Below are 25,526 nucleotides of genomic sequence, written 5' to 3'. Positions count from 1 at the left end.
TTTTTAAAGGAGTTTTCTCTCTATTGTCATAGAAACACAATAAATGCCACATCCTAAGCCTGTAGCAAGCCATGTGCAATCTCAATCGAGAAAAGCAAATTTTGCACCAGACGGCAACATTGTCCAGAACCAGATCCTCCTCTCTGCAGCAAAAATTGGACCTTTAATCCAATTTTTTTAAATTCGTGGAGCACATATGTACAGAATCACAGAATCATAAAATACTTAGGTATGGAAGCGATCTCTGGAGACCATCGACTTCAATCCCCCCACCAAAGCAGGGTCAACTCCAGCAGGTTGCACAGGAATGCATCCAGGTGGGTTTGGAATGTCTCCAGAGCAGGAGATTCCACAACCCCTCTGGGCAGCCTGTTCCATTGCTCTGCCACCCTCAGTGTAAAGTTCTTCCTCAGCCTGAGGTGGAATTTCTTGTGTTGTGGTTTATGTCTATTACTCCTCGTACTACCGCTGGGCACTACTGAAAAGAATCTGGCACCATCCTTTTGGCATCCGACTTTGAGATATTTGTACGCATTAATGAGACTCCGTCTCAGTCTCTCCTTGTAAGGGAGTAAGGAAGATGCTCCCGATCCCAGAGCATCGGTGTGGCCTCTGCCCACCCGCTCTCGCAGCTCCTGGTCTCCCTTGCGCTGCAGAGCACAGGACGGGACCCAGCAGTGCCGGTACACAGCACAGATGTGTCCGTCCAAAGCCCACGGCGTGTCTCGGAAGTGCATTCCCGGACTACCTCTGCGGGATCCTGTGGGATCCTGTGGGACCCTCGCGCCCCCGCACACCCGGACCCCGCGCTACTCCTCCCGGCGCCCCCTAGCGACCCGCTCTGCCCGCACGGCGCCCTCCAGCGGCGGCGTAGTCCCGCCCCCGGGCGCGCGGGGCGTGGCTCTGATTGGCCGCGGCGGGGCCGCCCCGCCCCTGCGCAGAGCCGGCCCTGGCGGCGGGGCCCGGCTGTCATGGAGGCGCCGGACGGAGCGCGGGCAGCGGTGGCGGGCGCGTCCCTCTGAGGGCGGCGGCGACGGCGGCGGCGGCGGCGGGAGACGGCCCGGACCGCCCCGGGAAGGTAGCGCGCGGCTTGGCGAGCCTTTCCGGCCGGCTCCGAGCACGGCGGCCGTGGGGCTTGGGTGCCGTGCGGGAAAGGAGGGAGGGGGATGGGGCCGCGGGGCTCTGGGCGCAGCGGGTCCGGTGGGCGAGCGGAGAGCTCGGGCTCTCCCCGCCGTCCGGGGCTTGGCCGGAGTGCGACCGTCGCCTTCCCCGCCCGGCTGCGGGGAGGTGCGTGTCTCCGGGTCTTCTGGCGGGAGCCGGAGGCTCTGTACTCGGGATACGCCCCGAAAGGAGTCGGGGGTGCAGCTGACGGAGGCATGAGGGAGAAGAGGATCGTTCTGTGTCTGGTGTGGATAACGCGCTGGTAGGATCAGCCCCCTCCTCCCCGTAGTTTTCCTCAGGGCCACCGCGCGGCCCGGGAGAGTCCCAAGGAATGCAGCTGGACACCGGCGCGCCACAACAGCGACTTGTTTGAGTGTAGCTGTGGGAAAATACAATGCGGTTGCTTGTTTGCGAAGTAGGAGGTGAAAACATCGAGAATTCTCCTTTTGCAGATTTGTGACAAGCACAGCCTGCGCTTCGTCCGGACCCTGTTTGGAGTCTCCATGTTGTCCTATCTGGATGAAACTGATCTGAGAAGAAGCTGGGGACTTTCTGTTTGGGCTAAGCACTTCCAATAAACTCCTGGCTGAAAAATTCAGGTGTGTATCCATCGGGAAGCAGAGAGGTAAAGGCTAAATGGATCTAAAGACAGCAGTCTTCAACGCTGCTCGTGATGGCAAGCTGCGGCTCCTTTCCAAGCTACTGGCAAGCAAAACAAGGGAAGAGGTGGCCCAACTGATGTCAGAAAAAACCAATGGTGCCACACCACTTCTGATGGCAGCCCGCTATGGTCACCTTGACATGGTGGAATACTTGTTGGACCATTGCTCTGCCTCGATAGAGGTTGGTGGCTCAGTGAATTTTGATGGTGAGACCATCGAGGGAGCTCCGCCGCTGTGGGCAGCATCGGCCGCTGGCCACTTGAAGGTTGTTCAGTGTCTATTGGATCATGGTGCATCTGTCAACAACACAACGCTGACAAATTCAACGCCTCTTAGAGCTGCCTGTTTTGATGGTCACCTGGAAATAGTCAAGTACCTTGTGGAGCACAAAGCAGACCTGGAAGTATCAAACCGTCACGGGCATACGTGCTTGATGATCTCATGTTACAAAGGCCACAAAGAAATAGCTCAGTATTTACTTGAAAAAGGAGCTGATGTGAACAGAAAAAGTGTTAAAGGTAAGTTAGTTTTTTCACTTTCATTGTGGTAAATAGAGGTAAAGTTAGTAATTTACTTCTTAAAGAGCCTGACATCAAAAAAATTCTTCTCATAAAGCATAATATATAAAGCCTTTATAGCTATGTTTTTACGTTTTCTTTTAAATTTACTGGTTTTTAACGTGGATTATAAAATTATTGTTTGAATTGATACATTTTAATATTAAATCCCTAATTCTTAGAAGACTTAGTCACATGAAGCATCACATTTATGCATGTGTTAAAAGCTAGTAAAGTTGCTGAAAACCACTCTTTGTAGTAGGTTGGTCTAGCAACATACTCAAAAACATGACCATGTGTTCTTGGCTTTCGTAGTAATTCTTAACAAACCAAGTATGCTGTACATAAACTGATCTATGCTAGTAAGGCTGGTCTAAGGAAATATGCATAAAGGAGAAGAATTACTTTCTGCATTCAAAAATTAATAACCACTTTGCTCTTCACCCACTCTCTCCAAATTACTGAGTAACTTTATACCTTTTTTAGTGTTAGAAAGCAAAAATATATATTAGGAGTGAAGAAATGAAGATGCAGGTGACTGTGATCTCAGCAGAAGGACTTCCAGTGGCTCACAGATCTCAAACTCTTTTGCCCGTGTTTACAATTGCTCTGGTGTTACCACACAAAGTAAAGATTTCTGGCTTTTCTTCCTGTAATCATAATTAGTGGAACCTACAAATTTTCTATTACATATCAGACTTGTATTTAGTTGTGATATTAGTCTGAAAAGCATACCAGTTGTTTCAAATTACACCTAATTTTTTATCTCACTGAGCCAAGATTAGGTTTCAGCAGGTTTTGATTTTTTTAATATATATAAATAGATATAAAAATGAATCTGCTAGCAGTTGTTTTGTAGCATAATACTTCTGCTGCCTTTTTCAGGGTAATTACGTTTGTAACTGTATACTGTACCTTTCAGTTATTGGTGTTAAAATATGCTTTGTGTCTGGATTGTTGTGTGATACTGGTAAATACCAAATGTGAGAGTAATCTTTAGAAAAGCTGCTTGGTTAAATATGCTTTTTCTTAGCAAATCATGCAAATATGTGGGTTTAGTGTACAGAAAGCTAAACTACAGATTTGTCATGGAGGTGGGCAGAGCAAAATAAATCTTCCTTTGTAAGGGTTTGAAGTTGCTCATGAATCATCATGGACTTGTGGTAGGATAAAAATGTCATTTTTCTAAATAACATTCTGGGAATAGCAAGCTAAATATAAAGTGTGTAAGCTGAAAACTTGGGGTTGAGTTTTAAATCTATCCCTTTATATGATAGGTGTGAACCAAGCAATGCTCTTAAATACTTGATTTAATTGGGAAAAAGATGTAATTCTGCAGCTCTTTTTCTCCCTCATTTTGTGTTGGTGGAGTAGGCTTTACCTTACTCATTCTTTTTATTCATTTTATTAGTGAATTAGTATTATTTGTCTTTGTTTAAATGACTGATGATTTTCTCAGTGGTGTCAATTATAATTCCTTTCTATTTCCTTTAGTTTCTGTGTGTCTTGCGTCTAGGCACACAAGCAAAGGTTCTTAAAGTAAATAAATGATCCTTAATTTAAAAAGTTGGATTGCATATGGTTCAGTTCATTAAAACTCATTTTACACTTGAAACTGTCATGTGTACAACTGGATGTGTGTACATAATAGCTATCTGTTGGTAATGTGTGGAAGCCCCCTCTGGTATGACAGGAGCTTTGGTATCTTTAAGAAGTTTTATCTCTGAAGTTACTGAATAAGCAGTGGTGAGGTAAAGCAAGCAAGAAAGTACTGTAAACCCTGAAAGTCATCTGCAGAAAGGCAGAAGAACTGAGGACTATTGGTAGCTGTAAGTATTGTAACAGTGGCTGAGATTCAGCAGGTAACCTCCTCAGTTTTGTTTTGCAAAAATGCTATTGATTTTAAAATTAGTCAAACAATATTCATTCTGCGTTGTCACCCTCCCCCTCAAAGAATCTTCTGTATTACTTTCAGTTTCTACTCCTTCCTGCTATGTCCTAAATAGCTGACAGAGTGTGCTGTGCTTGTAGAAGGAAGATAACAGAGCATCTGAGTGTTCTGCTCCTGACTAGTAAGAGTTGCTGCCCTTATGTGAGTTTAGACAGGCACCTTCCTGGGCCATGTATAGAGAAGCCTGTTCTTCCCTGAAAGATGTAAAAAAAAAATGTTGCATTTAAAATTGCCATGCTCCTTATAAGAGCAGAACTATTCAGTAGAGTTGCTGTTGTGGCAGATATCTGTAGATCCTTTTTCAGATATTACTTATAGAGCTTGTGTGAGGGTGAGGGGCAGAATTACTTGACCTATGTCTTGTGGTTTTCCACTGGATTTTCATATTGCAAAATATCACTTAATGCACATACTAAACTTACTGAATGTATAGATATGAAAATGTTTCAAAGTGTTGACAGTTCCAGGGAGAAATCTGAATACTTTGATAGGAAAAAATAGGTACATTCACATGCATCTAAATGTATGAAAGAGTAGGTGAAAACATGTGGTGAAATCTTGCTTCTAAATGCAGAATCCCACAGCTATGTTTTGGACTATGGAAATTCAGAGGTCAGAGGTTCTTGAAAAAGTTGCGAAAGTATGGAAGTACAGCCAGGAAATTAAGATGGTCATAAACATTTCAGTGTGTCAGGTAAGATGCCGCACTGAGGTGAATGAGGTGAAGTGTAGGTCTGGCAGTGTAACATGGTAGATGGTGCTGAAGAGGGATGTTTGGGTAGATGAGTCCTCAACTGTGAAAGATGGCCAATGGTTCTGAATTTAGAGTATGAGCCTTTGATGGTGTTTGTTTCTACTATTTTGCAGAAAACAAACATCTGAACTTTCTCACAGTTTCCCTGAACTTCTAGGTAGGATTTAGGCAGCAGAATTGTAAACAAAGGATATTTTAAAAAGTATTTTAGGTTACGTGAACAGTGTAAGTGATGGGGACAAACTGATAGGTGGGGTAAGAAGGGTGAATGGGTTTTATTATTTTGTAATGGTGGTAAACAGCAAAGATATCTGTAGATAGGAAGCAGCCTAAGCAATACTTCACAAAGTGAATTAATTTACCACTGTCTCTGATTCATAGCTTTCACCAGTGTTCTGCTGTCATGGTTTAATGCCAGCCAGCAGCTAAGCCCCAGGCAGCTGCTTGCTCACTTCCCCACCAGTAAGACCAGGAACAGAATACTCGTGGCTTGAGATAAAGACAGTTTAATAGGGAAAACAAAAGCAGGGCACACAAGCAAAGCAAAATGAGGAATTCACCACTTCCCATGGGTAGGCAGGTGTTCAGCCATCTCCACAAGAGCAGGGCTCCATCATGTGTGACACTTACCTCAGAAGACAAACTCCATCACTCCAAATGGTCCACCTTTTCTCTTTCTTCCCCTCAGCTTTATGTACTTAGCATGATGTCACATGGTCTGGAAATCCCTTTGGTCAGTTTGGGTCACCTGTCCCAGCTGTGTCTCCTCCCAACCTCTCATGAACCCCCAACTCCCTCACCAGTGTGGAAGTACAAACAGTAGAAAAGGCCTTGGCTCTGTGTAAGTCCTGCTCAGCAACAACAAAAACATCTCTGTATTATCAACCCTGTGTTCAGCACAAATCCAAAACACAGCCCCATACCGGCCACTGTGAAGAAAATGAACTCTACCCCAGCTGAAACTGGTGGAACAACTCTTCATTTAAGAAGCTGCAAATTAAAAATAAAGTTTAATGAGTTTTACCTGTAGTTAATTATGTCTCAGATGGCAAGTTTTTATGCTGTTCCTAAGTAGGAAGAGTGTGGATAATGTTAGAGTAGCAGAAACACAACTTTTTTCAGAAGGTGGAATCCTAGAACTAAAACCTCAAATGAAGCACAGTTTTGTCTCTGTGCCAGATGAGGAGCATATTCTGTGTCAGCTGCATGCCGTTTTCTGTTCTGCTGCATTGTGAAGCTTGCCAGTGATTTGTTGTTAAGAGCCGTGCTACCTTACTATTACCTGAAGAACAGACCACTGCATTCTCAAAGGCAGTGTTTCGCTGATGTGCACATCGTTTGGTGATGTGTAGGCAGGGAAATGTTTACTCTCTTAATACAAATGTCAGTCATTTTAATGATTACAGATTACAGATTTGGGCCCTTTGGGGCTATCTTTTTTGATTTTTTTTTTTTTTGTTTAAGGTGCAATATTTCATGTAAGTTCCCCGTTGAAATAGTTTTCATTCAGACTGATTGTAAAGAAATCTTATACTTCTGTTTCAGTTCCAGACAGGACAGTTAAGATCTTGCATTTTGAAAATTTGCAGTGCACTTTTTAATAGTTTGTGTTTATACTTTATTCTCCTCTGCCAGATTTGCAGAAAGGAAGGGAAAAAATCCATTATTGCAGCAATTAGTGAGTTAGATCATAGATAAAATATGCATGTGCTAGTAACCAGGATGGGCCAAACAGAAGGGAATTGTAACCTCTTTTCAAAATACATGCTTGAGAGGGCAGGTGTTTTACCTGAACATAGCTGGTAAGTCTTTCCATTGCTCAGTGGCCTGGTATGCGGTCTCTCTCTTCAAAGTGCTTTCTGTGGTTTTGTTAGTGGTTTTCACCAACTCTGCCTGCCTTTTGTAGTTAAAAGACTCATCAGCTAGCCTTAAGACTGGTTTTTCTCCTCCAGAGTATTAGAAGATCAGAATTTTGTTGCTAAGAACTGCTGGCCTAGGCATTCTCTTACTTGTCTCTTGAGATATACACAGGAGTGTTTAATTGCATTTATAAAAAAAGGAATACTGTGATTCTTCAATTCCACTGGCACAGTATTTAATATTTTTGTAAAATAATATGGTAAACAAGGTTTGTTGACTTTGGGCTTTGTTTCCTCATTTTGGGAGGTATCGAAGCATGCAAACTTCTGTCTCTATGGGTATTGTATCAAGGGCTAGTGCTATTTCAGTATTGCTGTTAGTAAGGGGTACTGGAAGATGTGACACTCAAACCTGCTGGTAAGGGAAAAAATACTTTGCAGACCTAGCAGACCCAGAAGTAGGGGAATTATGGAGAATCATGCTATTTCTTTTATGACAAGTGTGGTCTAGTATGTGTTAAAAATAATTAATTTTATTGTGCTGTAAACATTAAGGAGTCTTGACAGGTTTGTTTTCTTCTGAGGGTGTTTGTCTTCTCTGCTTGCCAGGGTTCATAGAATTACTGAGGGAGCAGGGACGGGATAAAAAAAATACCAAAACAAAGGTCCTTGGGGTTTTTTTCTGCTTGTTGTTCCTTTTTTGCTTATTTTTTAAAATTCTCACTATGAATAAACACTTGCTCTAAAAGTGCGCTGTGTCTTTTTTTTTGGGGGGGGGTTTACTTTTTTTCCCTTTTTTGGTAGGTATTATGTGGTACCAGGACTCTGAAACTCATAGATGTTTTGTTTGTGACTATGTGTGGAAACTGAACTTCAGGGGGAATGTCGAAGTTAAATAAGGAAGATAAATATACAATTTAAGTTTAATTCTAACTAAAAAGTTTTTGTTTAAATTAAATCATTCACCGCATGCTGTTATTCACATAATAATTGATAATCTTCATAATACAAGTTCTCTTGAAGTATTTCAGTGAGCAAGACAGCAATTATTCCCTTACATCATATGGAAATTCCATTAAAATAAATTGTTGAGATTAGCAGTTCTTTGCATTTTTTAGTTAGTTTCTTGAAGGAAAGACATTTTGTTTTTATTCACTATGCACACTAAGAGTTAGGATGTGTAACAGTTTTCTTATGCATTGTCCATGTTTGGATCTATCTGGCAATACTTTTAAATCAGTAAATACTCTTGGAAGACTGAATTACTTCAAGTGCTGTGGTAGAAAAAGAAATGAATGTTATATAAAAATTTCACTTTATAAAAGTGATCACTTCATTTGTAAGGCTGCAAAAATATATACAGGTGGTTAATGTACACACTGGTCAGTCATTTAAATTAAATACTTTTATTTCTTTTGTTTTTAATGATCTTAGATAGAAATTCAGATTGGTGTTAAGTTTTAATGTAAGTTTTACAGTGTGGAAGTTTGATAAAGCATTTTGGAAGTATTAGGAAGTGGATGCACTTAATTGGTTGCAAATCAAGTCCAATCACTTTGTGTCATGGCTTCATTTTCTTGCATTCCCTTGTCACAAGCTATCGGTCTATTTTGGGAATTACTTGCTTCTGACATAGAAAGGCCTGTCCTCCTTATGAATTTGAATACCCACTCCCACTCCAGTAAGCTTTTGGAAACACTGGGTAGTTAGTTTTGTGATACATGAAATGTTTCTGAAATGTTCATAACTCCATTTAAAGGAGTCCTGCTAAAAAAGAGTAAAGTGTGAAGACACAATGCCAACTAGCCCTACCTTTTTCTGTACTTTGTATCTGCAAGATTTAGAAGGGTTGGAGTTGGGGTTATTCTGTTTCGTTTGCTATTTTTTATGGAGAAGTTACTAGGTATCATGAATGATAAAGTTTTATCCGGATGGAAGCAGTTTGTAAGCACTATTAGCAATACAATATAGTGACACTTAATATTTAGCAGAGAAGTATTAGGGCTACCGGAATCATCTGCAGTCCAGTCTTTTGTCCGTGCAAGGAGGAGCCTTTTATGTTATGGTAGCAAGAGCTATCTTTGGTATGTGATTAAATTCCTGCCAGTCATTTTACAATTGATTTTAAAAACAGATGAAACCTACTTTACAATAATCATTCCCATCTTTAAAAAATTACTTAATTTGACCAAACCCATCATATGTGTCTCTTCGAAAATTACTTGTCAAAGAGAATGACTTTCAAATTACTTTTGCTTTTTTTGGCCTTTTCCCTTCCTGATACAGCAATAGATACAACATTGTTTTCTAGTTCGTTACTGAATAGATAATGTTACAAAAATTGAATTAATTTCTGAATTGTATTCAGCCACTATTTATCACTATAGATGATATGGTCACTATAGTGACACTATAGACAGTGTCATGTTTTGAAATGGATGAGTTAATTCACAGAATAGTGGTTGATCTGCTGTGTTTATTTGAACTGTTCAATTCCTGGTCAGTTTGTGGCCAATGTATAGCCTTTGATTTACACATTAAGGCCCCTCTCATGTTTTGTTTCAAATTCTTCCTCTACTATAGCAGTTGATACTTGCTAGGTATAGATGGCTGGCAGTGTTATTTCTTAAGGCTGGGGTTTATGTTTGGGGTTTTTATAAAGTTGGCAACTCTCAACCATCTTTTTACTCCTAGGCATTTTTCAATGGAAACTTGTGTTTCTTACAAAGTATTCTTCCCACTGCTGTATCTGTACCATGCAATCAAATTTCAGTGAGGTGCAGCCACTGCATAAAAATTAGTGGTGATGCCCTCACATTATTAGTTTATACATGGCATAATTTAAGCTGTGGTTATTTGTCACCCTGGTTTTTTAAGATCTTCTAGGCTTTCTGATATGGACATTCTTATGGTGAACTTTTCCAGACACTTTCTGTAAATAACTGATTGTTTTGTCTTCTTTTATGGAGGAGGAGAAAGTTGATAGACTGCTGGTTTGACCAATGTCATTGGAGAGGTGTCCCTATCACCCTCCAATCCACTGTCACTTTTGGAAAACTATAAATGTTTTAGTCAGAGAATAAACTTCCTCTTTCTTCCTTCACCCGGAAACCCTTGTGACCACCGTCACAGTTATTTTCATTCTAAGGGCCACTGCAGTATAAACAACTGGAAAATTACGCTACTTCTGATAAGCTGTTAAACTGAAATCAGTAATTGTAATAGCAATAAAAAACCCTAAATTGTTTTAAATTTACAGCATCCAATTGGAAAGAGCAGTGAAATTCCTTGGAGTCTTAATCATATTTCTACACTTTCTACATAGCTGCATTGTAAATTAATGGCATACAGACTGCTGGATTTAGTTTACATTGACAATGGCCAAGCTTTTTTTGTGTATTTTTTTCAGTCACAGTGTGTATGCCTGCTGATTGATAAAATAGTGTCAAAAGCAGCATTACGTGGTGATGGATCTGCAGTATGTAATATGCATAGCTGGCACTGTTGTGGTTGTCAAAAGTGGCAAAATATATATTAATAGTTGTGAAACAATAGTAAGAATTTGGATGTTACTGATATCTTTTGGCTTATTTGCCTTTAATGTGCTTTTATGTTACTATTTTTTAAATATATTAAAAATATTTATTTGAAGGTAGAAACAGCTGCCAGTTGCAGAGCTCTGCTGTGAAGGATAGTGTATGGAGTTGAGTACACATTGAAACAGCTGTGTTGACTGCTGGCTCAGCCCATGCCCATGTGCATCTGGTTTTGCCTTTATCAATAAATACAGAACTGAAGATGGTCGGAGGGACCAGCCATTCTTTAGTTCTGAGTTAACTGCTGTAGTTTCATTTTAACTAGACTTTCAGCAGCATAGCAAGAAGAATATGTGTATTGGTAAGTTTGTATATAGGTCTGCATTTGACATTTTCTCTTAGGAATACTAAGGTCTTGTCCTTTCTCAGATGGCATATTGACATTTTTCTAAAGGCAGAGAGAATTTTAGTTGATAAGCTATGGATGCCAAATTCGCCAACTTTCAATCCACCTCTGCTCCTGCAATTGAAAATTTTGTTAGTCTAGGTAGAGATTGTAGTGTGGCCAAACCTCTAACTTACTTACTGCTATTAATGTTAAAAATTGCCTGAGGTATTAGAAAGGTGGAAAAACACTTCCCTTTTTATGAACTGGTTTTAACTTTATGAATCTTGATCTAACAGGTAGTTTCATGTGCCACTTTGTGTTGGGATGTCTTCCTCAGTTTACTTGTTAGTAAATGATTGTAAAATCATTGGCCATTATTGAGAAATGTTTCAGGAAAAGACAATTTTGAAAGTTAAGTTCACTGTCAATAAATGAAGCAATCTAGTATTTTTAAATTTTTTTTCCTCAACATGTTTGAATTTTGCTCTTAAAATATGATTCAGGGGACAAAGTATGTTCGTACCTCTGGTATAATTGCAAAAACCTGAGTCATAAGCTTTAGAAAATAACTTTTTACTCATGTTTTATATGAATTTGATTAGCATGTCAGCTAAATTTGATAGCCCCATTCACCGCAATCCTTTGAGCTGTGTCCTTTAGACAGTTCTGTACCCAGTGGACGATGACCCTACTCATCCCACACTTGGATAACTTGTCCAGAAGGATGTTGTGGGGACAATATAAAAGCCAAAAAAGGCAAACCTCACTAAAAGGCAAAAATCCCACAGCCACTATCTTTGCTTCATCTGATGGATGGGTGACCTTATTCTAGAAGCATATCAAATTAGTTAAAACAGGACTTTTTCCTTGTCAACCCAAGTTGATAGTACCTAGTGATTGCATTGTCCTTTAAATGCCTTACAGTAACATTCATTATAATCTTCTCCATAATTTTTCTGAGTGTTGAGGTGAGACTAACAGGTCTGTAGGTTCCTCTTTCCCTTCTTATGAAATGAAATAACTTTGGTTAGCTTCTATTCAGTAGGGACCTCCCCAGACTCCCAAGACATTTGGTAGCTGGTGGAGAGGAGTGGTGCTGTCGCAAACATCAACTTCTTCAGTGCTCAGGTAAATCCCATCAGATCTCATGGACTTGTGAACTGTGAACTGCTACAGCTAGTCCCTGAGAAGTGTCTAAACAAATGGGAAGTCACTATTCCTGAAGTCATCCTCTAAATCCAGGGCAGAAGGCAGTTTATCTGTATTATTAAAGACTGAGGCAAAGGAAAGCATTGTTTCTACACTTCTTCACCCTTAATAGTCAGATGACGTTCTTCAATAAGTATCAGTCTTGTATTTTCTTTAGACCTCCTCTTGCTACTAGTGTACTTTAAAAACCCTTCTTTTTGTCTGACACAATACCCGTCAGTTTCAACTTTAATTGAGCTTTGGCCTTTTGCATCTTGTCGCCTGCATATATGAACCACAGCTCTCTCAAATTCCTGCAAAGCCTAACCTTGTTTCCAGGCAGCATACAATTTCCTTTTCCTCCTGAGCTCCAAGAGTTCTCTGTCCAATCAAACCGGTCTCCTGTCCTATTTGCTTGACTTTTGATACAGTAGAATAGCCAATTACTGTGCTTTTATGTAGCGAAGAATTCCATTTTAATTCTAGTTTGGGTTTTTTCTTAAACTGGTTTAATTTTTTCAGATAAAATTATCAAACATTTTGATTTTTATAACTGTGTGGCAGCCTTGCTTTCATAGTACACAAATGGAGGAAAAAAGCTATTTTAAAACCATTAATATTTGGGGTTTTTTTTAACTATTAGCATGGTGAGATTTGGACTGTAATTTGGTATGATTTGTGTAATTGTGTTTGTTCTCTTGCAGGAAATACAGCACTACATGACTGTGCAGAATCTGGAAGTTTGGAGATCATGAAGATGCTTCTCAAGTATTGTGCTAAAATGGAAAAGGATGGTTATGGAATGACTCCCCTTCTGTCAGCCAGTGTGACAGGCCACACAAATATAGTGGACTTTTTGACCCAGCATGTACAGACCAGTAAGGCTGAGCGCATAAATGCCCTGGAACTTCTAGGAGCAACGTTTGTGGACAAAAAGAGAGATCTGCTTGGTGCTTTGAAATACTGGAAAAGAGCTATGGAAATGAGATACAGTGATAGGACTAATATCCTCAGCAAACCTGTGCCACAAACACTAATTATGGCTTATGATTATGCTAAAGAGGTAAACAGCTCAGAAGAGCTAGAAAATCTTATTGCAGACCCAGATGAAATGAGAATGCAAGCATTATTAATTAGAGAACGTATTCTTGGCCCTTCACACCCAGACACATCCTACTATATTAGATACAGAGGTGCTGTGTATGCAGACTCTGGAAACTTCAAGCGTTGCATCAATTTATGGAAGTATGCTTTGGACATGCAGCAGAGCAATCTTGATCCTCTAAGCCCTATGACAGCCAGCAGTTTGCTATCATTTGCTGAACTTTTCTCCTTCATGCTTCAGGATAGGGCAAAAGGCCTGCTAGGCACTACTGTCACTTTTGATGATCTGATGGGTATACTTTGCAAAAGCGTTCTTGAAATAGAACGGGCCATGAAACAAACCCAGTGTCTTCCTGATCCAGTACAGCTGAACAAAGCTCTTTCCATCATTTTGCATTTAATTTGCTTGTTGGAGAAAGTACCTTGCAGCTCAGAACAGGAGCATTTTAAGAAACAAACTATTTACAAGTTTCTTAAGCTTCAGCCTAGAGGAAAGAATAATTTCAGTCCACTTCACCTTGCTGTAGACAATAATACTACATGTGTCGGTCGCTACCCAGTTTGTAAATTCCCCTCTCTACAAGTTACTGCTATCCTGGTGGAATGTGGTGCTGATGTAAATGTCAGAGACTCTCATAACAACAGTCCATTACACATTGCTGCACTGAACAACCATCCAGACATCATGAATCTTCTTATCAAGTCAGGGTCACATTTCGATGCCACAAACTCATGTAAACAAACAGCTAGTGATTTGCTGGATGAGAAGGAAATAGCAAAGAATTTAATCCAGCCCATAAATCATACTACTTTGCAGTGTCTTGCTGCTCGTGTAATAGTGAATCATAACATATCCTATGCAGGGCATATCCCTGAAAAACTAGAGAACTTTGTTTTGCTCCATAGATGATAGTGTGGCATTCCAGAGTACTGTTTTTGAAGCACAACATGGTGATATTTTCCTTGAGCACTGTTGTGATACACCAGCGTTCCCTTAGCTTGCTCCATTTTGCTCTCATTGCCTAGTGTTGTTAGCATCAGATCTGCAGAGGTGGTTACCCAGTATTTAATATGAATATGCCATATAATATATTTTGTGGATTATTTAGAAATGTAATGCCATATTTAGACTTTAAATTGTCTGCCAAAGGCTTGTCTTTTCTGGTCTTATTTGCCTGTTGGGTGTTTGGGACTGAGTTGAGTATTTTCCACTGATGTCTTTTTACTATAACTGTTATGTGGATTTTATACAGTTGGAAGGTCATCTTTTTTTGGTTTTGCTTGAGCGTTTCTACTCCTACTCTCTTCTTTTTCTATGGACTCATTGCTAAACTGTGCAAGTTGTATGGACTTGTTAACATTTGCAACTACCATAAGTGCTTTTATCTTCTCTATGCACTGGCTTAAACATGACTGTTGTGTGTGAGCATATTTCTATGCAGCACTTGGCCAATTTCAACTTAAATGCCAGTCTTGTTTTGCAGTTTGTTTAGAGCTCTCTTGAGAATGCTGTCTTCATAGCATGAAGAATTTTGGAGTTATTTATCAGCTCTCCAAACTTGGGTTTGACTTTTTTGATTGCTGTAACTGAGGCTGCTTTAATTTTGATCCTCTGGATTTTTTTCCTAAACTGGGGAGAAGAAAATCTTGCTTTTTCTGATTGTAGTCCACTTGAACTTTAAATCTGAAAATTGTTCTGTTGCATCGTGCAGCTGGGGGAAGAGTCCTCATGATGTACAACTAACGCCTTCCCCTCTGCACTGTCTTGCTTGTGCCAGTTATGTGACTAGATGTGAAGTTTGCTCAAAGTTTAACCTCAAACCTTAATGATACACTTCTGTGAGAAATAGATCAAATATATGCTCTGCTTTAAAATCTGCAAATCAGCTTTAGCTTACAAAAGAAAACTAAAGCATGTTGATGGCATGATGTTTATCAGTTCAGATCTAGACATCATATAGTATAGTAAGTGGCTGTCTGCCAGGGTATTGAAAGTTCTATAGCAGTGTCCTCTTTTTTCTTCATTTTTAGTATCTTTATAAATACTTGCATGGATTTTTCATCTCTACTATGTTAGTTGTACTTAACAAAAGCAGAAGTTCTGTTGTGTATATAGCTCCTATTAAAGTACCTATTTTTTATAATATTTGCACAACAGCTTAGCTTTTGCAACAGAAAGGGCTCTTTTGACTTGATAAGAAGTCTAAAAATGAAGATCATAAATGTGAGTGCGATTCAGGTAATTAATATAATTCAGCACTTTACTGTTGATTAATAGTAGGATTTATTATGGCACATTAGCCCTAAAAATGTCTTAAAGTGAAATTAATTTCTGTTGGATAGGATACAGTTTACTTGCAAATTTAGTTGTCTAGCATTTTGGGTATTTTTGGCTTAATGTTTCATCTCAGTTGTGGGCAGTAAGTGTACCTATGGGGTTCTTGCTCCAGAAATCTAACAACTGGTTTTATGCCTTTGTCAGAGATAAGAGGTATTTAGAATCCAAATTGGTTAGGTTAGGAGGGTCTTTGTAATACTTTAATTTTTAAGTTGATGTTAGAACACTTTTGTTATTTGTGGTTGAACTTGAGGAAGAACATGTCTTGGGAGCACATAAGAATAGCCCTTCCTTGTTTTTGTTCTGTTTTGGCATTCCTGCCAGTGTATGGCAGTGTACAGGTGCCTACTAGCTTAGCCATTTTTGCAAAAATTATGGGGATGTTTTTAAGCAAAGATGTGTTGAAAGCAGTGCTGTTTGTGTGTTGTCACTACCAGACTTGCTGTTTTGAAGCAATTTTCTCTGGTTTGTCCCTTGCCGTGTCTGTGTTGTATACTATTACAAGAATCATAGAATCATTTAGGTTGGAAAAGATCCTTAAGATCATTGAGTCCAACCCTTAACCCAGCACTGCCAAGTCCAGCACTGAACCATGTCCTTAAGTGCCACATCTACACGTGTTTCAAATACCTCCAGCCATGGTGACTCAACTGCTTCCTTTGGGCAGCCTTTTACATTGGTTAACCACTCTTTCCATTAAGGAGTTTTTCCTAGTATCCAATCTGTATTTCCCCTAATTCAGCTTGAGGCCATTTCTCCTTGTATTGCTTGTTACTTGGGAGAAGAGGCCAACCCCTGCCTTGTGAAGTTATTGTAGAGAGTCGTAAGTTCTCCACTGAACCTTCTCCTCTCCAGGCTGAACAACCCCAGCTCCATTAGCTGCTCTTCATCAGACTTGTGATCCAAACCCTTCCCCAGCTCCACTGCCCTTCCCTGGACATGCTTTGGCACCTTGGTAGCTTTGATGTAATGAGGGACCCAAAACTGAACACAGCACTTGAGGCATGGCTTCACTGTACAGGGGACAATCACTGCCCTGATCCTGCTGGCCACACTATTGCTGATACAGGCCAGGATGCAGGTTTTTCTGGCATCACACAAGACTAAACTCTAGTCAATTGACTGAATTGCTGTGATTTGCAATGCTTAGGACATGTGCCACTCAGCTTTTCATTTGTGAGGATGTGTAGTTTGGTTTTTGAATTTATACATTTTGATGTTTTTCTGCTGCTCTTTAGATGGGGATAATCAGCAAATGATACCATGCTAGAATTATACATCAAGTCATAAAAATAATTATTTTTGTATAGGTCTCAGAGAAAAGGATTTTTAGAGTTTTTTACTTTGGAATCTGTCCTGCTCTTTGGTGGTTTTAGTTTAAATTCCTGTCTTTATAGCTGACAATTACCCTTTTTAAGATTCGTTGGTTGGTTGTTCAGCCTGAGGAAGAGAAGGACCTTCCAGTAAATAAAGGAGGCTACAAAAGAGCTGGAGAGAGACTTTTTACAAAGTTTTGGGGTGGAAGGACAAGGGGGAATGGCTTTAAACTGAAAAGGGTGAGATTTAGCTTTGATATAAGGAAGAAATTGTTTACTATGAACATGGTGAGGCACTGGCAAAGGTTGTCCAGAGGAGTTGTGGATGCCCCATTACTGGAAGTCTTCAAGGCAAGACTGGATGGGGCTCTGTCCAGTGGAAGGTGTCTCTGCGCATGGCAGAGAGGTTGGAATGAGGTGGTCTTTAAAGTCCCTTCCAACCCAAATCATTCTATGATTTATGATTATTAGTCCAGAAATATAATGTAAAATTTTTTAATTGTTAGCAATTTTTTAAATGGAAAGCATTCCCGAAAGTGAAAGCATATCACTATTAGTTCTATGTAAATCTAGTGAATATTGCTGCCAGAAAGGCTTACTGTGTTAGCTGCTCTTTAGAAACAAACCAGGCTATTATAAATGCTGATTTATTGCACGAATTTCTGTGTAAATATCTACTGATGTGCATCAGTCCGAACGATTTATCACCTTCATGCTGAATTTAATTTTTCATGGTGATTAAGCTCTCTGCTGAAGAGAGCTTATCTTGCCAGATTACTTAGACTTAGGTGACCTGGCAGATGAGTTCATGCATTTTTGGCCACTTTGCATTTAGACCTATGTGTTTACACTACTCTGTTTTATTTATCTTAATTTTAATTTTGTAATACTTTTAACTCATTCTTTTACCATTTTTCTCCCCATTTGGCCTTTTTTTCTGATGAAACACACTGCTTCTGAGCTACTGACACAGAAAAATGCTGAGAACACTGCAGAAATAATTATATGCCCTGCAGAGATAAAACGAGTTTTAAATTGATTAAACAGCTTACAGGTATACCCCCTAGAGACAAAGGAACTGATATCTCCTTGCTTGGTATCAGTTGAGACCTTTAAGCTGCATTTTTTGGGGAAAGGGATAAATGCATAGAGCAGCTTTTCTTCTGATACTTGTGGGTTTCAACTGAAGTACTTCAACAAGGAAGATGAAAAATATTCTCATTAAAAAAAATCTAAAATTATGTTCCTATTTTTGTATCACTTAGGCTGGTGACAGGATTCCAGCTGTCTGCCGTGTCTCTGTTCTATTTGTTAGGTGCAGTGTAAAGACATTTTCTAAAATGCAAGGCAACATTGTGGTTATTTTTCCATATATACTTCACAACACTCCCTGGATAGGAAGTAGTCTTGTGTTATTCCTAAGTCCACAAAGAGCTGTCTTTTAACAACTGTTTTGCAACTGGTTAAAATTAACCTCTTTCTATTTTTACAAACACTACTTTAAAGAAAGTAATGCAGTGCTATAGCAAAATCCTTAAATGAGGATTTGTAATTAGATAAAAACCTTTTAAGGAAAAGTGTGCCTTGCCACAGTTTTGTATCAGCTGCAAGGTGACAGTGGAGGGATATGGCTGCTCTTGAAATAGCTTTGAAATGCTTTGAAATATAGAGTGGAATGGCTGTTATACTCTAAAATGTTGAGAAGCATGAAAAAGCTGACTAAACACTAATTTTACCTTCTGTGACTAAAATGACGCCAACTGGTATGTAACGCTTCAAAGTAATTTTGGTAATTTTGATGAGAGACATGCTAGACTGCTCATATTTCTTGCTTTTGAGTGTAAAAGTAACTGTTGAGCCCTCAGTGAGGGCAGAGTGAAAAGCTGTTGTTGGTTTGGTTTTAAATAATGTTGTATTTGTGTTCCATTCTATTGCAAAGACTTCCTATGCAGGGCTAGCTCCATGTATGGAAATATTGCAGTTTCTTTTTTACGTGAAGTAATTTAGCTTTAACAGTAATGTAAAAAAGGAATAACAAGCATATTTCTCCGCTCCTACTCTCTTTAGGCTCCAAATGCAGATTACATTAAAAATATGTTTTGGAGAACACCTGTCTGAGTGTATATATGTGTTTTCTCTAGGGTATTGCGGTACTGGTTGGTAAACTACTTTTCTTGTTGAGTAGGTAAATGTAAATGCTGCCGCTTCAACCTTCCTGTCATTAAGAATTGTGCCTTAAGCAAAAAGTCATATCTCATGCTCTTTCTTTCTGTGAAATTATGGTCTGGCAAAGCCTTTGAATTTCAGTAGTGGGTAGTAGTAAAGAAAAGGCTTAAACTGAATGATACAGGAGAAACTATTTTCCCACTTTCTAGAAAAAGCAGTTAGTCATACTGTTAACCAGGGGAAAGAGTATTTCCAGTTTGTAACCTAAAAATAGATAGCAATGCTTTGTAAGAAGTAAGCATCAGACAGTTTTCAAGAAAGCTGGACAAATTAATTTTCTTCTTCAAGCTTTTGAAGGATCTTCCATATTGCATTAACAATTTAAAAAATAGAGGAATAGAACATCTCAAGGGTGAGAGAAGCAGAGGATCCTTATTAGAGGCAACTGGAGATTTGAAGAATATTGCCATTGTAATTTCAAAATACCTTTATAGTTAGACACAGTAGTCACAATCCTAGCCTCTAAGGAGGGGTATATTTCAGAGAGCTGGAACTTTACATTAGGGTTGATCAGTAACAATAGGATCAAAAAAGATGAGGCTCTGGATGAGGAAATCTGCTCCAGAACTTTCCAGTAGAATAATTGTTACACACATGGCTTTAGTGAACCGAATGTAGATTCTCTTAATTAAGAAAGGGAAAAACTGTAAAGGATCATTTACATCATTATTCATCCTTCTGCAGCTGAAAAATGTCTGCTGTTACCGAAAGTGTGTAAACCATCCAAAAATGGCTTCTTGGCATTAGCAAGTGCTGGCTGATGCTTGAAGACCAAAACTCATCATACAAAGTAGTGCAGGATTAGGGAAAAGAGACCAAGTTGCTCTGGCACAGGCAATACTTTTGTTTGTTTTTCCCATAATATCCAGAGGGCCAAATGCTATCCACAGTGAACAGCAGAAGACCTCCCCTCTCCAAAGGCTTACCTTGCAGTTGATCTCCAGCATTCAGAAAAACTGAGAAGATGTTATACTCAGAAGTTATGGACAACAGTTTTGAGCTATGCATACAGGGGAAAAAAAGAATTGCTTTCTGATTCATCTGTCTGTAAGAAGCCAGTGAGTGTGAGGCAATGTAAATTATGAAAATGGCAACCACATCTCTCATCAGATCATAAAACATGATCATGACACATGATCTGGGTTCGTCTCTGAAGTTTAACGGGTTGCTTCTATCATATCTCCTGAAGATTTATCAAGTCATAAGTTCCTTACCAAAAATTCTCCTTAGAAGATTATTTGGAATTCCCATCTATCAGTAATTAGAAACCTAATTCCCATTTGAAATACATGTTTTCCTAGCTTTGTATGTGTGATCTTCTCATAGTTTCAGTAGTTGTCAGTCCTTCAGAGAGAGTTGTCCTCTCTCAGCCTTTATGTGGTTAGGCTAAATCAACCAACCAAAAGAACACACAAGCTGTAAGAATGAGCAAAAACCAGAATAATCTAGAGTTGAGTAAGCTGACAGAATGGTTTGGTTTTCCCTTTTCCCCTCTCTTGATTGTACACTCCCCAAAAACCCCCAGAATCCACTGGTTCACTAAACACTTTTTGCTGCTGAACCTGCAATTTAGATTGCAAATTCGTTCCTTTTTACAATGGTAGGGATTTTTTTTTTACAGTAAACAGCTGATTGCTTTAGTTTCAGATTCTGCAGCTTGTATTGTCCTCTTCTAATATTTTAGGTGCCTGGATGTTGCTTTGTTCCATTCACACACAGCATTATCCTAACTGGAATGTGAGGCAAAATATTCAGCGAATGAGCCAGACTTGGATTAGTTTTTGTTTCCATTCCATAGTTTCAAAATAGTGAACTTGCCTTTTTCTCCATTCTTTTTGCATGTGTGGCTACCAGGCATTTTATTGGCCAGCCTATACTTTTTATTGGTTAGCCTGTAAGGTGGGGGTCCTCCTGAGATGACTGTGCTCTTTCTGGTTTTCTGGCTTAGGGAAGCACGTCATCTCCCGCTTCATCATGCTTTGTTTTCCCATAATGCGTGAAATGGAAACTTCAGGGAGTTAAAAACCAAAAGAAATGATAAAAAAAACCCTAAAAGAAAACCCAACAAAAACCCAACCAAAACAAAAGCCCAAACAACCAAAAAACAACAAATAAAAAATTGCAAAACCCTCAAAACCAAACCAGAAAACAGAACCTGCTGTAAATTAGCAAAATATACAGTGTGAGGCAGATGCCCTGTGGGCTGCTATGAGGAGTGTGGATAGCTCACTTGCAGTCCCACCTGGTGGTAACCTTGGGGCCAGATAGTTCTGTGGGAAGGCTGGTCCGGTCCATGCAGGCTGCTCCCACTGCAGCACTGCTGTGCAGATCAGGGTGTACTTTTCAAGTGAGTCTTCCTATTGACCATGCTTGTTTGGGTTTGTGTCACTGAATTGCCTTAATGCACAACTTGTGTTAATTTTGAATGCACCTGAGCTTAAAGTGTTCTGAAAGCTCACTGAACAGGCTTTGACCACTAATGGCTGTCCAGTTCATGAGAGCACACTCGAAGTTGTTCTGAAATAACCCTTATATCTTCTCCCATTCCTCTTCTACTCCCATGGAGTGTCACAGACTTTTGATACTTGGCATCAACTCCTCCATTCTACAGATCTCCTTTCTAATACAAGTGTAACTGTAGTTTTCGTTTCTCTTCTGATGTTGAACATAAGTTGACACATACACTGGCTTGTTTTTCCTCTTGCTTGTAGGTGGTTACTGCCTATCATGCGTAGCATCGTGTAACCCATGTTCTGCTTTGAGCTGGGTCATGAAAATGAGATAATGTAGTTGATTGCTAAAGGTGGATCTACCACATCATTAACTGTTGAAAAATGAGTCAGCTGTGCCACATGCAGTGCTGACACTTCTTCCTGACAGCATGACTGACCTTAGTACAAAGTACTGTTGATGTATTGTAAAGAAATATTTGCTCCATTATACAAAGATGGAAACTAAGGCACAGACTCAGTGACCTCTTAAAATGACCACAGGAAGTATAGGCTGTAGCAAGAAACAGACTTCAGATCATCTGGCTCTAGGGACTTTAATTTTGAGATTATTTGTTCCAGGTAGTTTTGACAACAGTAATTTCATAAATGAAGACTCTATATAAAAAACAAAACCACCAAGAATTTCTTAGGAAAATCAGGCTAATGTTATTACACAGTTTTAATGTATGTGTCTATCATTCCTCTCCCTTGTTTTTCAACATACTAGGCCAGTTTAATAAACTCAACAGAAACAGAGCAGCCTATGTATGTCTGTAACTTCCTTGAGAACACCAGAGTGAGCAGATGGCAGAGTCCATACTAACAGTTCCTGCTGAAGGAGAGGATTTGGCAGGAACTTGACTCTTATTAGGCACGAGAGAAACCACACAGGAATTAAAATACTTAGGACCATGAAAAGGTCTTTGATTGCAGCCCAGGCTTTATTAGAGAGCAGCAGATCTGGTCACTGTTCAGAATGTGCCATACTTGCATTACATCATATGCAGTAAGTGCCCCTGTTCATCAAGGTGGTAGCATCGGAGCATCAGATTATCCTGGTTTGTTTAGTCAAATCTCCTTCGTTAGGCACTCAGTGTCCTGAGTTTGCTGTGATGGCATAGAACATAAATGAAAATTGGCCAAGATACACAAAAATGAAAAACTCTAGGACTTTCTATGGCTGTATACTGACTATATTACTGTACATGCCAAAATGGTTTGAAGTTAATTCTGTTGAGTCGTTATTATTGCCTTTTAAGCAGGTTGGGGAAAACCATGACTCCCAGTTAATCTATAAGAATTCTGACCTTGTTAGCATCATGATTTTTATTAACCTTGGTACAAGTAATGAGTAAGACCAGACTGTGATCTTCCTTTTTCAGTAGCCTTCATTTCAGTTCTCAAGTCTGGAAACTGTTGTATTAGAAAGCCCAAAGTGACATGAAATCTGTAAGAGGAAACATGTATCTGGTGAAGAACTGTTCTGTGGTAAAACAGATCTGGGACTTTTGCCCAATGATGTCCGCTCTTTGCTAAGCCTCCAGTGGAAATTTTCCTGAGATTCCTGCTTATGTGCATGCCTTGTCTTAATTTTTTGGCTCTCATGAATTCTTTGTGCAGCAGTGTTTCTCCAGCTGTGGTGCCTTGCCCTCCTGCCCCTCTGAAAGCTGCAGTGCCCGGTGACTGCCCTTGCTCTGGGCTGCCACTGAGAGCCAGCTGCTGAACTAGTCAGTCCTTCTCTGACAGTGATGTCTGGGAAAGGCCAGTGCAGGTGATATGCAATGGCAGCTATTTAAAAATAAAAAGTAAAACTAAATGCTCAGATTTTCCTCCATCCTTTGTGACCCTTTCTAAATGTGCCCATTGGTTCTTGCCATCATCATATCTTGTTGTTCCCAGTTGCTCCGTTGAGCTTCTTACCTCCCATTGTTCCCCTGCTGCCAGTGTGGCTGAGTCAAGCCTGCACTGAAATGGGAAATGCTTGGGGAGGTTTTGGCGCTGCTGTGCCTTAGGCAGCTTGTGCTGTTTCTAAGCTGTGTCAGTTGGGAAGAGGAAAGGCTGGAAGAAATGCTGGATTCAGCTAGCTTGTCCTTTCTTCATATTTCTGGCAAGGGTGCTTAGCCTCCTGTCATGGGTTTACCCCAGCCAGCAGCCAGAACCCAGGCAGCTGCTCACTCCTTCCCCCACCAGTGGGATCAGGGAGAGAATTGAAGGGTAAAAGCCAGAAAACACATGCGTTGAAATAAAGACAGGTTAATAGGGAAAGCAAAAGCCACACACGCAAGCAAAATAAAACAGGGAATTAATTCACTTCTTCCCATGGGCAGGCAGGTGTTTAGCCATCCGCAGGAGAGCAGGGCCTCATCACATGCAGTGGTGACTTGGGAGGACAAACACCATTACACCTAATGTCCACCCTCTTCCTCCTTCTGCCCAGCTTTATGTACTAGTCATTTGGAATATCCCTTTGGTCACTTCAGGTCACCTGTCCCAGGTATGTCACTTCCCAACCTCTCATGCACCACCAACTCCCTCACCAGAGTGGCAGTACAAACAGCAGAAAAGGCCTTGGCTCTGTGTAAGCCCTGCTCAGCAATAATAAACACAAGTCTGTATTTTATCAACCCTGTGTTCAGCATAAATTCAAAACACATACCTCTACTGGCCACTGAAGAAAACTGTACCCCTGCTGAAACCAGCACACCTCCTCATTAATGTGAAATGTGGGCTCTGTTAATCACACTGCACCATGGGTTTTATTTCACATGATGTTAGAGATATACTGTGCAGGTACTGCTGGTGTAAACTGTTGAAGATTCCATTAGCAGATCTCATCCTGGAATCAGTAATAACTGGATTTCCTCACATGCAGAAGGTACTTGAAAAACTTTGCACCTGTTTAACCCCTGTTCTATTTCCTATCTTGCTGACTTTTTGCTCTTGAAAATCTGCCTTTGAAAAGTGTCATTCTTTCAGTGTCTTTCCAGATCCCACTATTTTGTCCACCTGGTTCCTGCATTGACTCTTTTGCCCTTCTCTGCCATAGAAATATGTGGTAGTATTAGGAATGTGACATTTCATGTGTTTCTTCTGAAGATGCTTATTGACTCTGGAAAAGGAGAAAGTGCATTAAAATTGACTCATACAGGGTGCTCTGTCTGGTTCTGTCTTGCCATTAACAAGGCATTTACCTGAGAGGATAAATTCTAGTAGACTAAAAAAAATTAATCTGTGATAATGAAAATTTGTAAATTCCTACTGTGGAAACATGTTTTAACATGTTTTTTCATGTTTTTGAATTGAATAGAGAACTGTTTTCTTAAATCCAAAAAGGAGAAAATAAAAGGAAGATAGACATACTTCTAGTAAATGAAAAACCAAGGTGGAACTGGAGAAGCAAGCGAATTCACTTCTGGCCCTGTTTGCCGTGAGGATACTGATAACTTTGATAATGAGACCTTCCTGTACTTAGAGGAAATAATGTTAAATGCACAGACCTGGCTGAAGGCTTCTTGGCAAAGTAGGCAAAAGAAAATTTAATCTTGCACTGACAGGGGATTGTGTTTTGCAGAAAAGGAAGAAAGGCCAGTAAGGGTCTTAGAGAAGGAGGAAGATGTAGTGGCCATTTGGACTTTACCAGGCTGTATGTAAATTAATGGTACTGCAGAGGGATGTCTGTCAACCGCTGCATTTACCAGCTCCTCATAGCAGTCTTTGCTCTCCATCTTGCATGATGGTCAAAGGTCTGAGCTTGTTCCTGTTGCAGCAAATGTGAGGGATGAGGCTGAAGAATGCACATCCTTGTCTTCTCTGGCAGCCAGAAGTGGTGCAACAGGGATAGCAATGGCTGCTGCTAGAAGTCCCTTTCACTGACAAGTTCACTGAACACAGCAGCTGTCCCTCTGTTCTCCAGAATAGGGAGAAGTGAAGGAGTTGATCCAGGCAGCCCCCTTCTTTGAATTGTGCTGTGATCTGAAGCTTGGTAACTTTGCCA

At 40.0% G+C, this 25,526-nt stretch overlaps 1 protein-coding gene across 1 annotated transcript; it reads left to right on the top strand.

Annotated features, from left to right (window-relative positions):
- Positions 1 to 956: 956 nt before the first annotated feature.
- On the top strand, positions 957 to 22,822 carry FEM1C (fem-1 homolog C). The gene is made up of 3 exons (XM_030968741.1): positions 957 to 1,078; positions 1,614 to 2,341; positions 12,761 to 22,822. Exons 2-3 carry the CDS (start codon positions 1,798 to 1,800, stop codon positions 14,068 to 14,070), a joined length of 1,854 nt encoding a protein of 617 aa, XP_030824601.1. The 5' UTR covers positions 957 to 1,078; positions 1,614 to 1,797; the 3' UTR covers positions 14,071 to 22,822.
- The last annotated feature ends 2,704 nt before the right edge of the window (positions 22,823 to 25,526 follow it).

The sequence above is a fragment of the Camarhynchus parvulus genome, chromosome Z, assembly GCF_901933205.1.
Source record: "Camarhynchus parvulus chromosome Z, STF_HiC, whole genome shotgun sequence".
NCBI classification, from domain to species: Eukaryota; Metazoa; Chordata; class Aves; order Passeriformes; family Thraupidae; genus Camarhynchus; species Camarhynchus parvulus.
The sequence above is the reverse complement of the archived record's forward strand: the minus strand, read 5'-3'. Positions and strand labels throughout refer to the sequence as shown.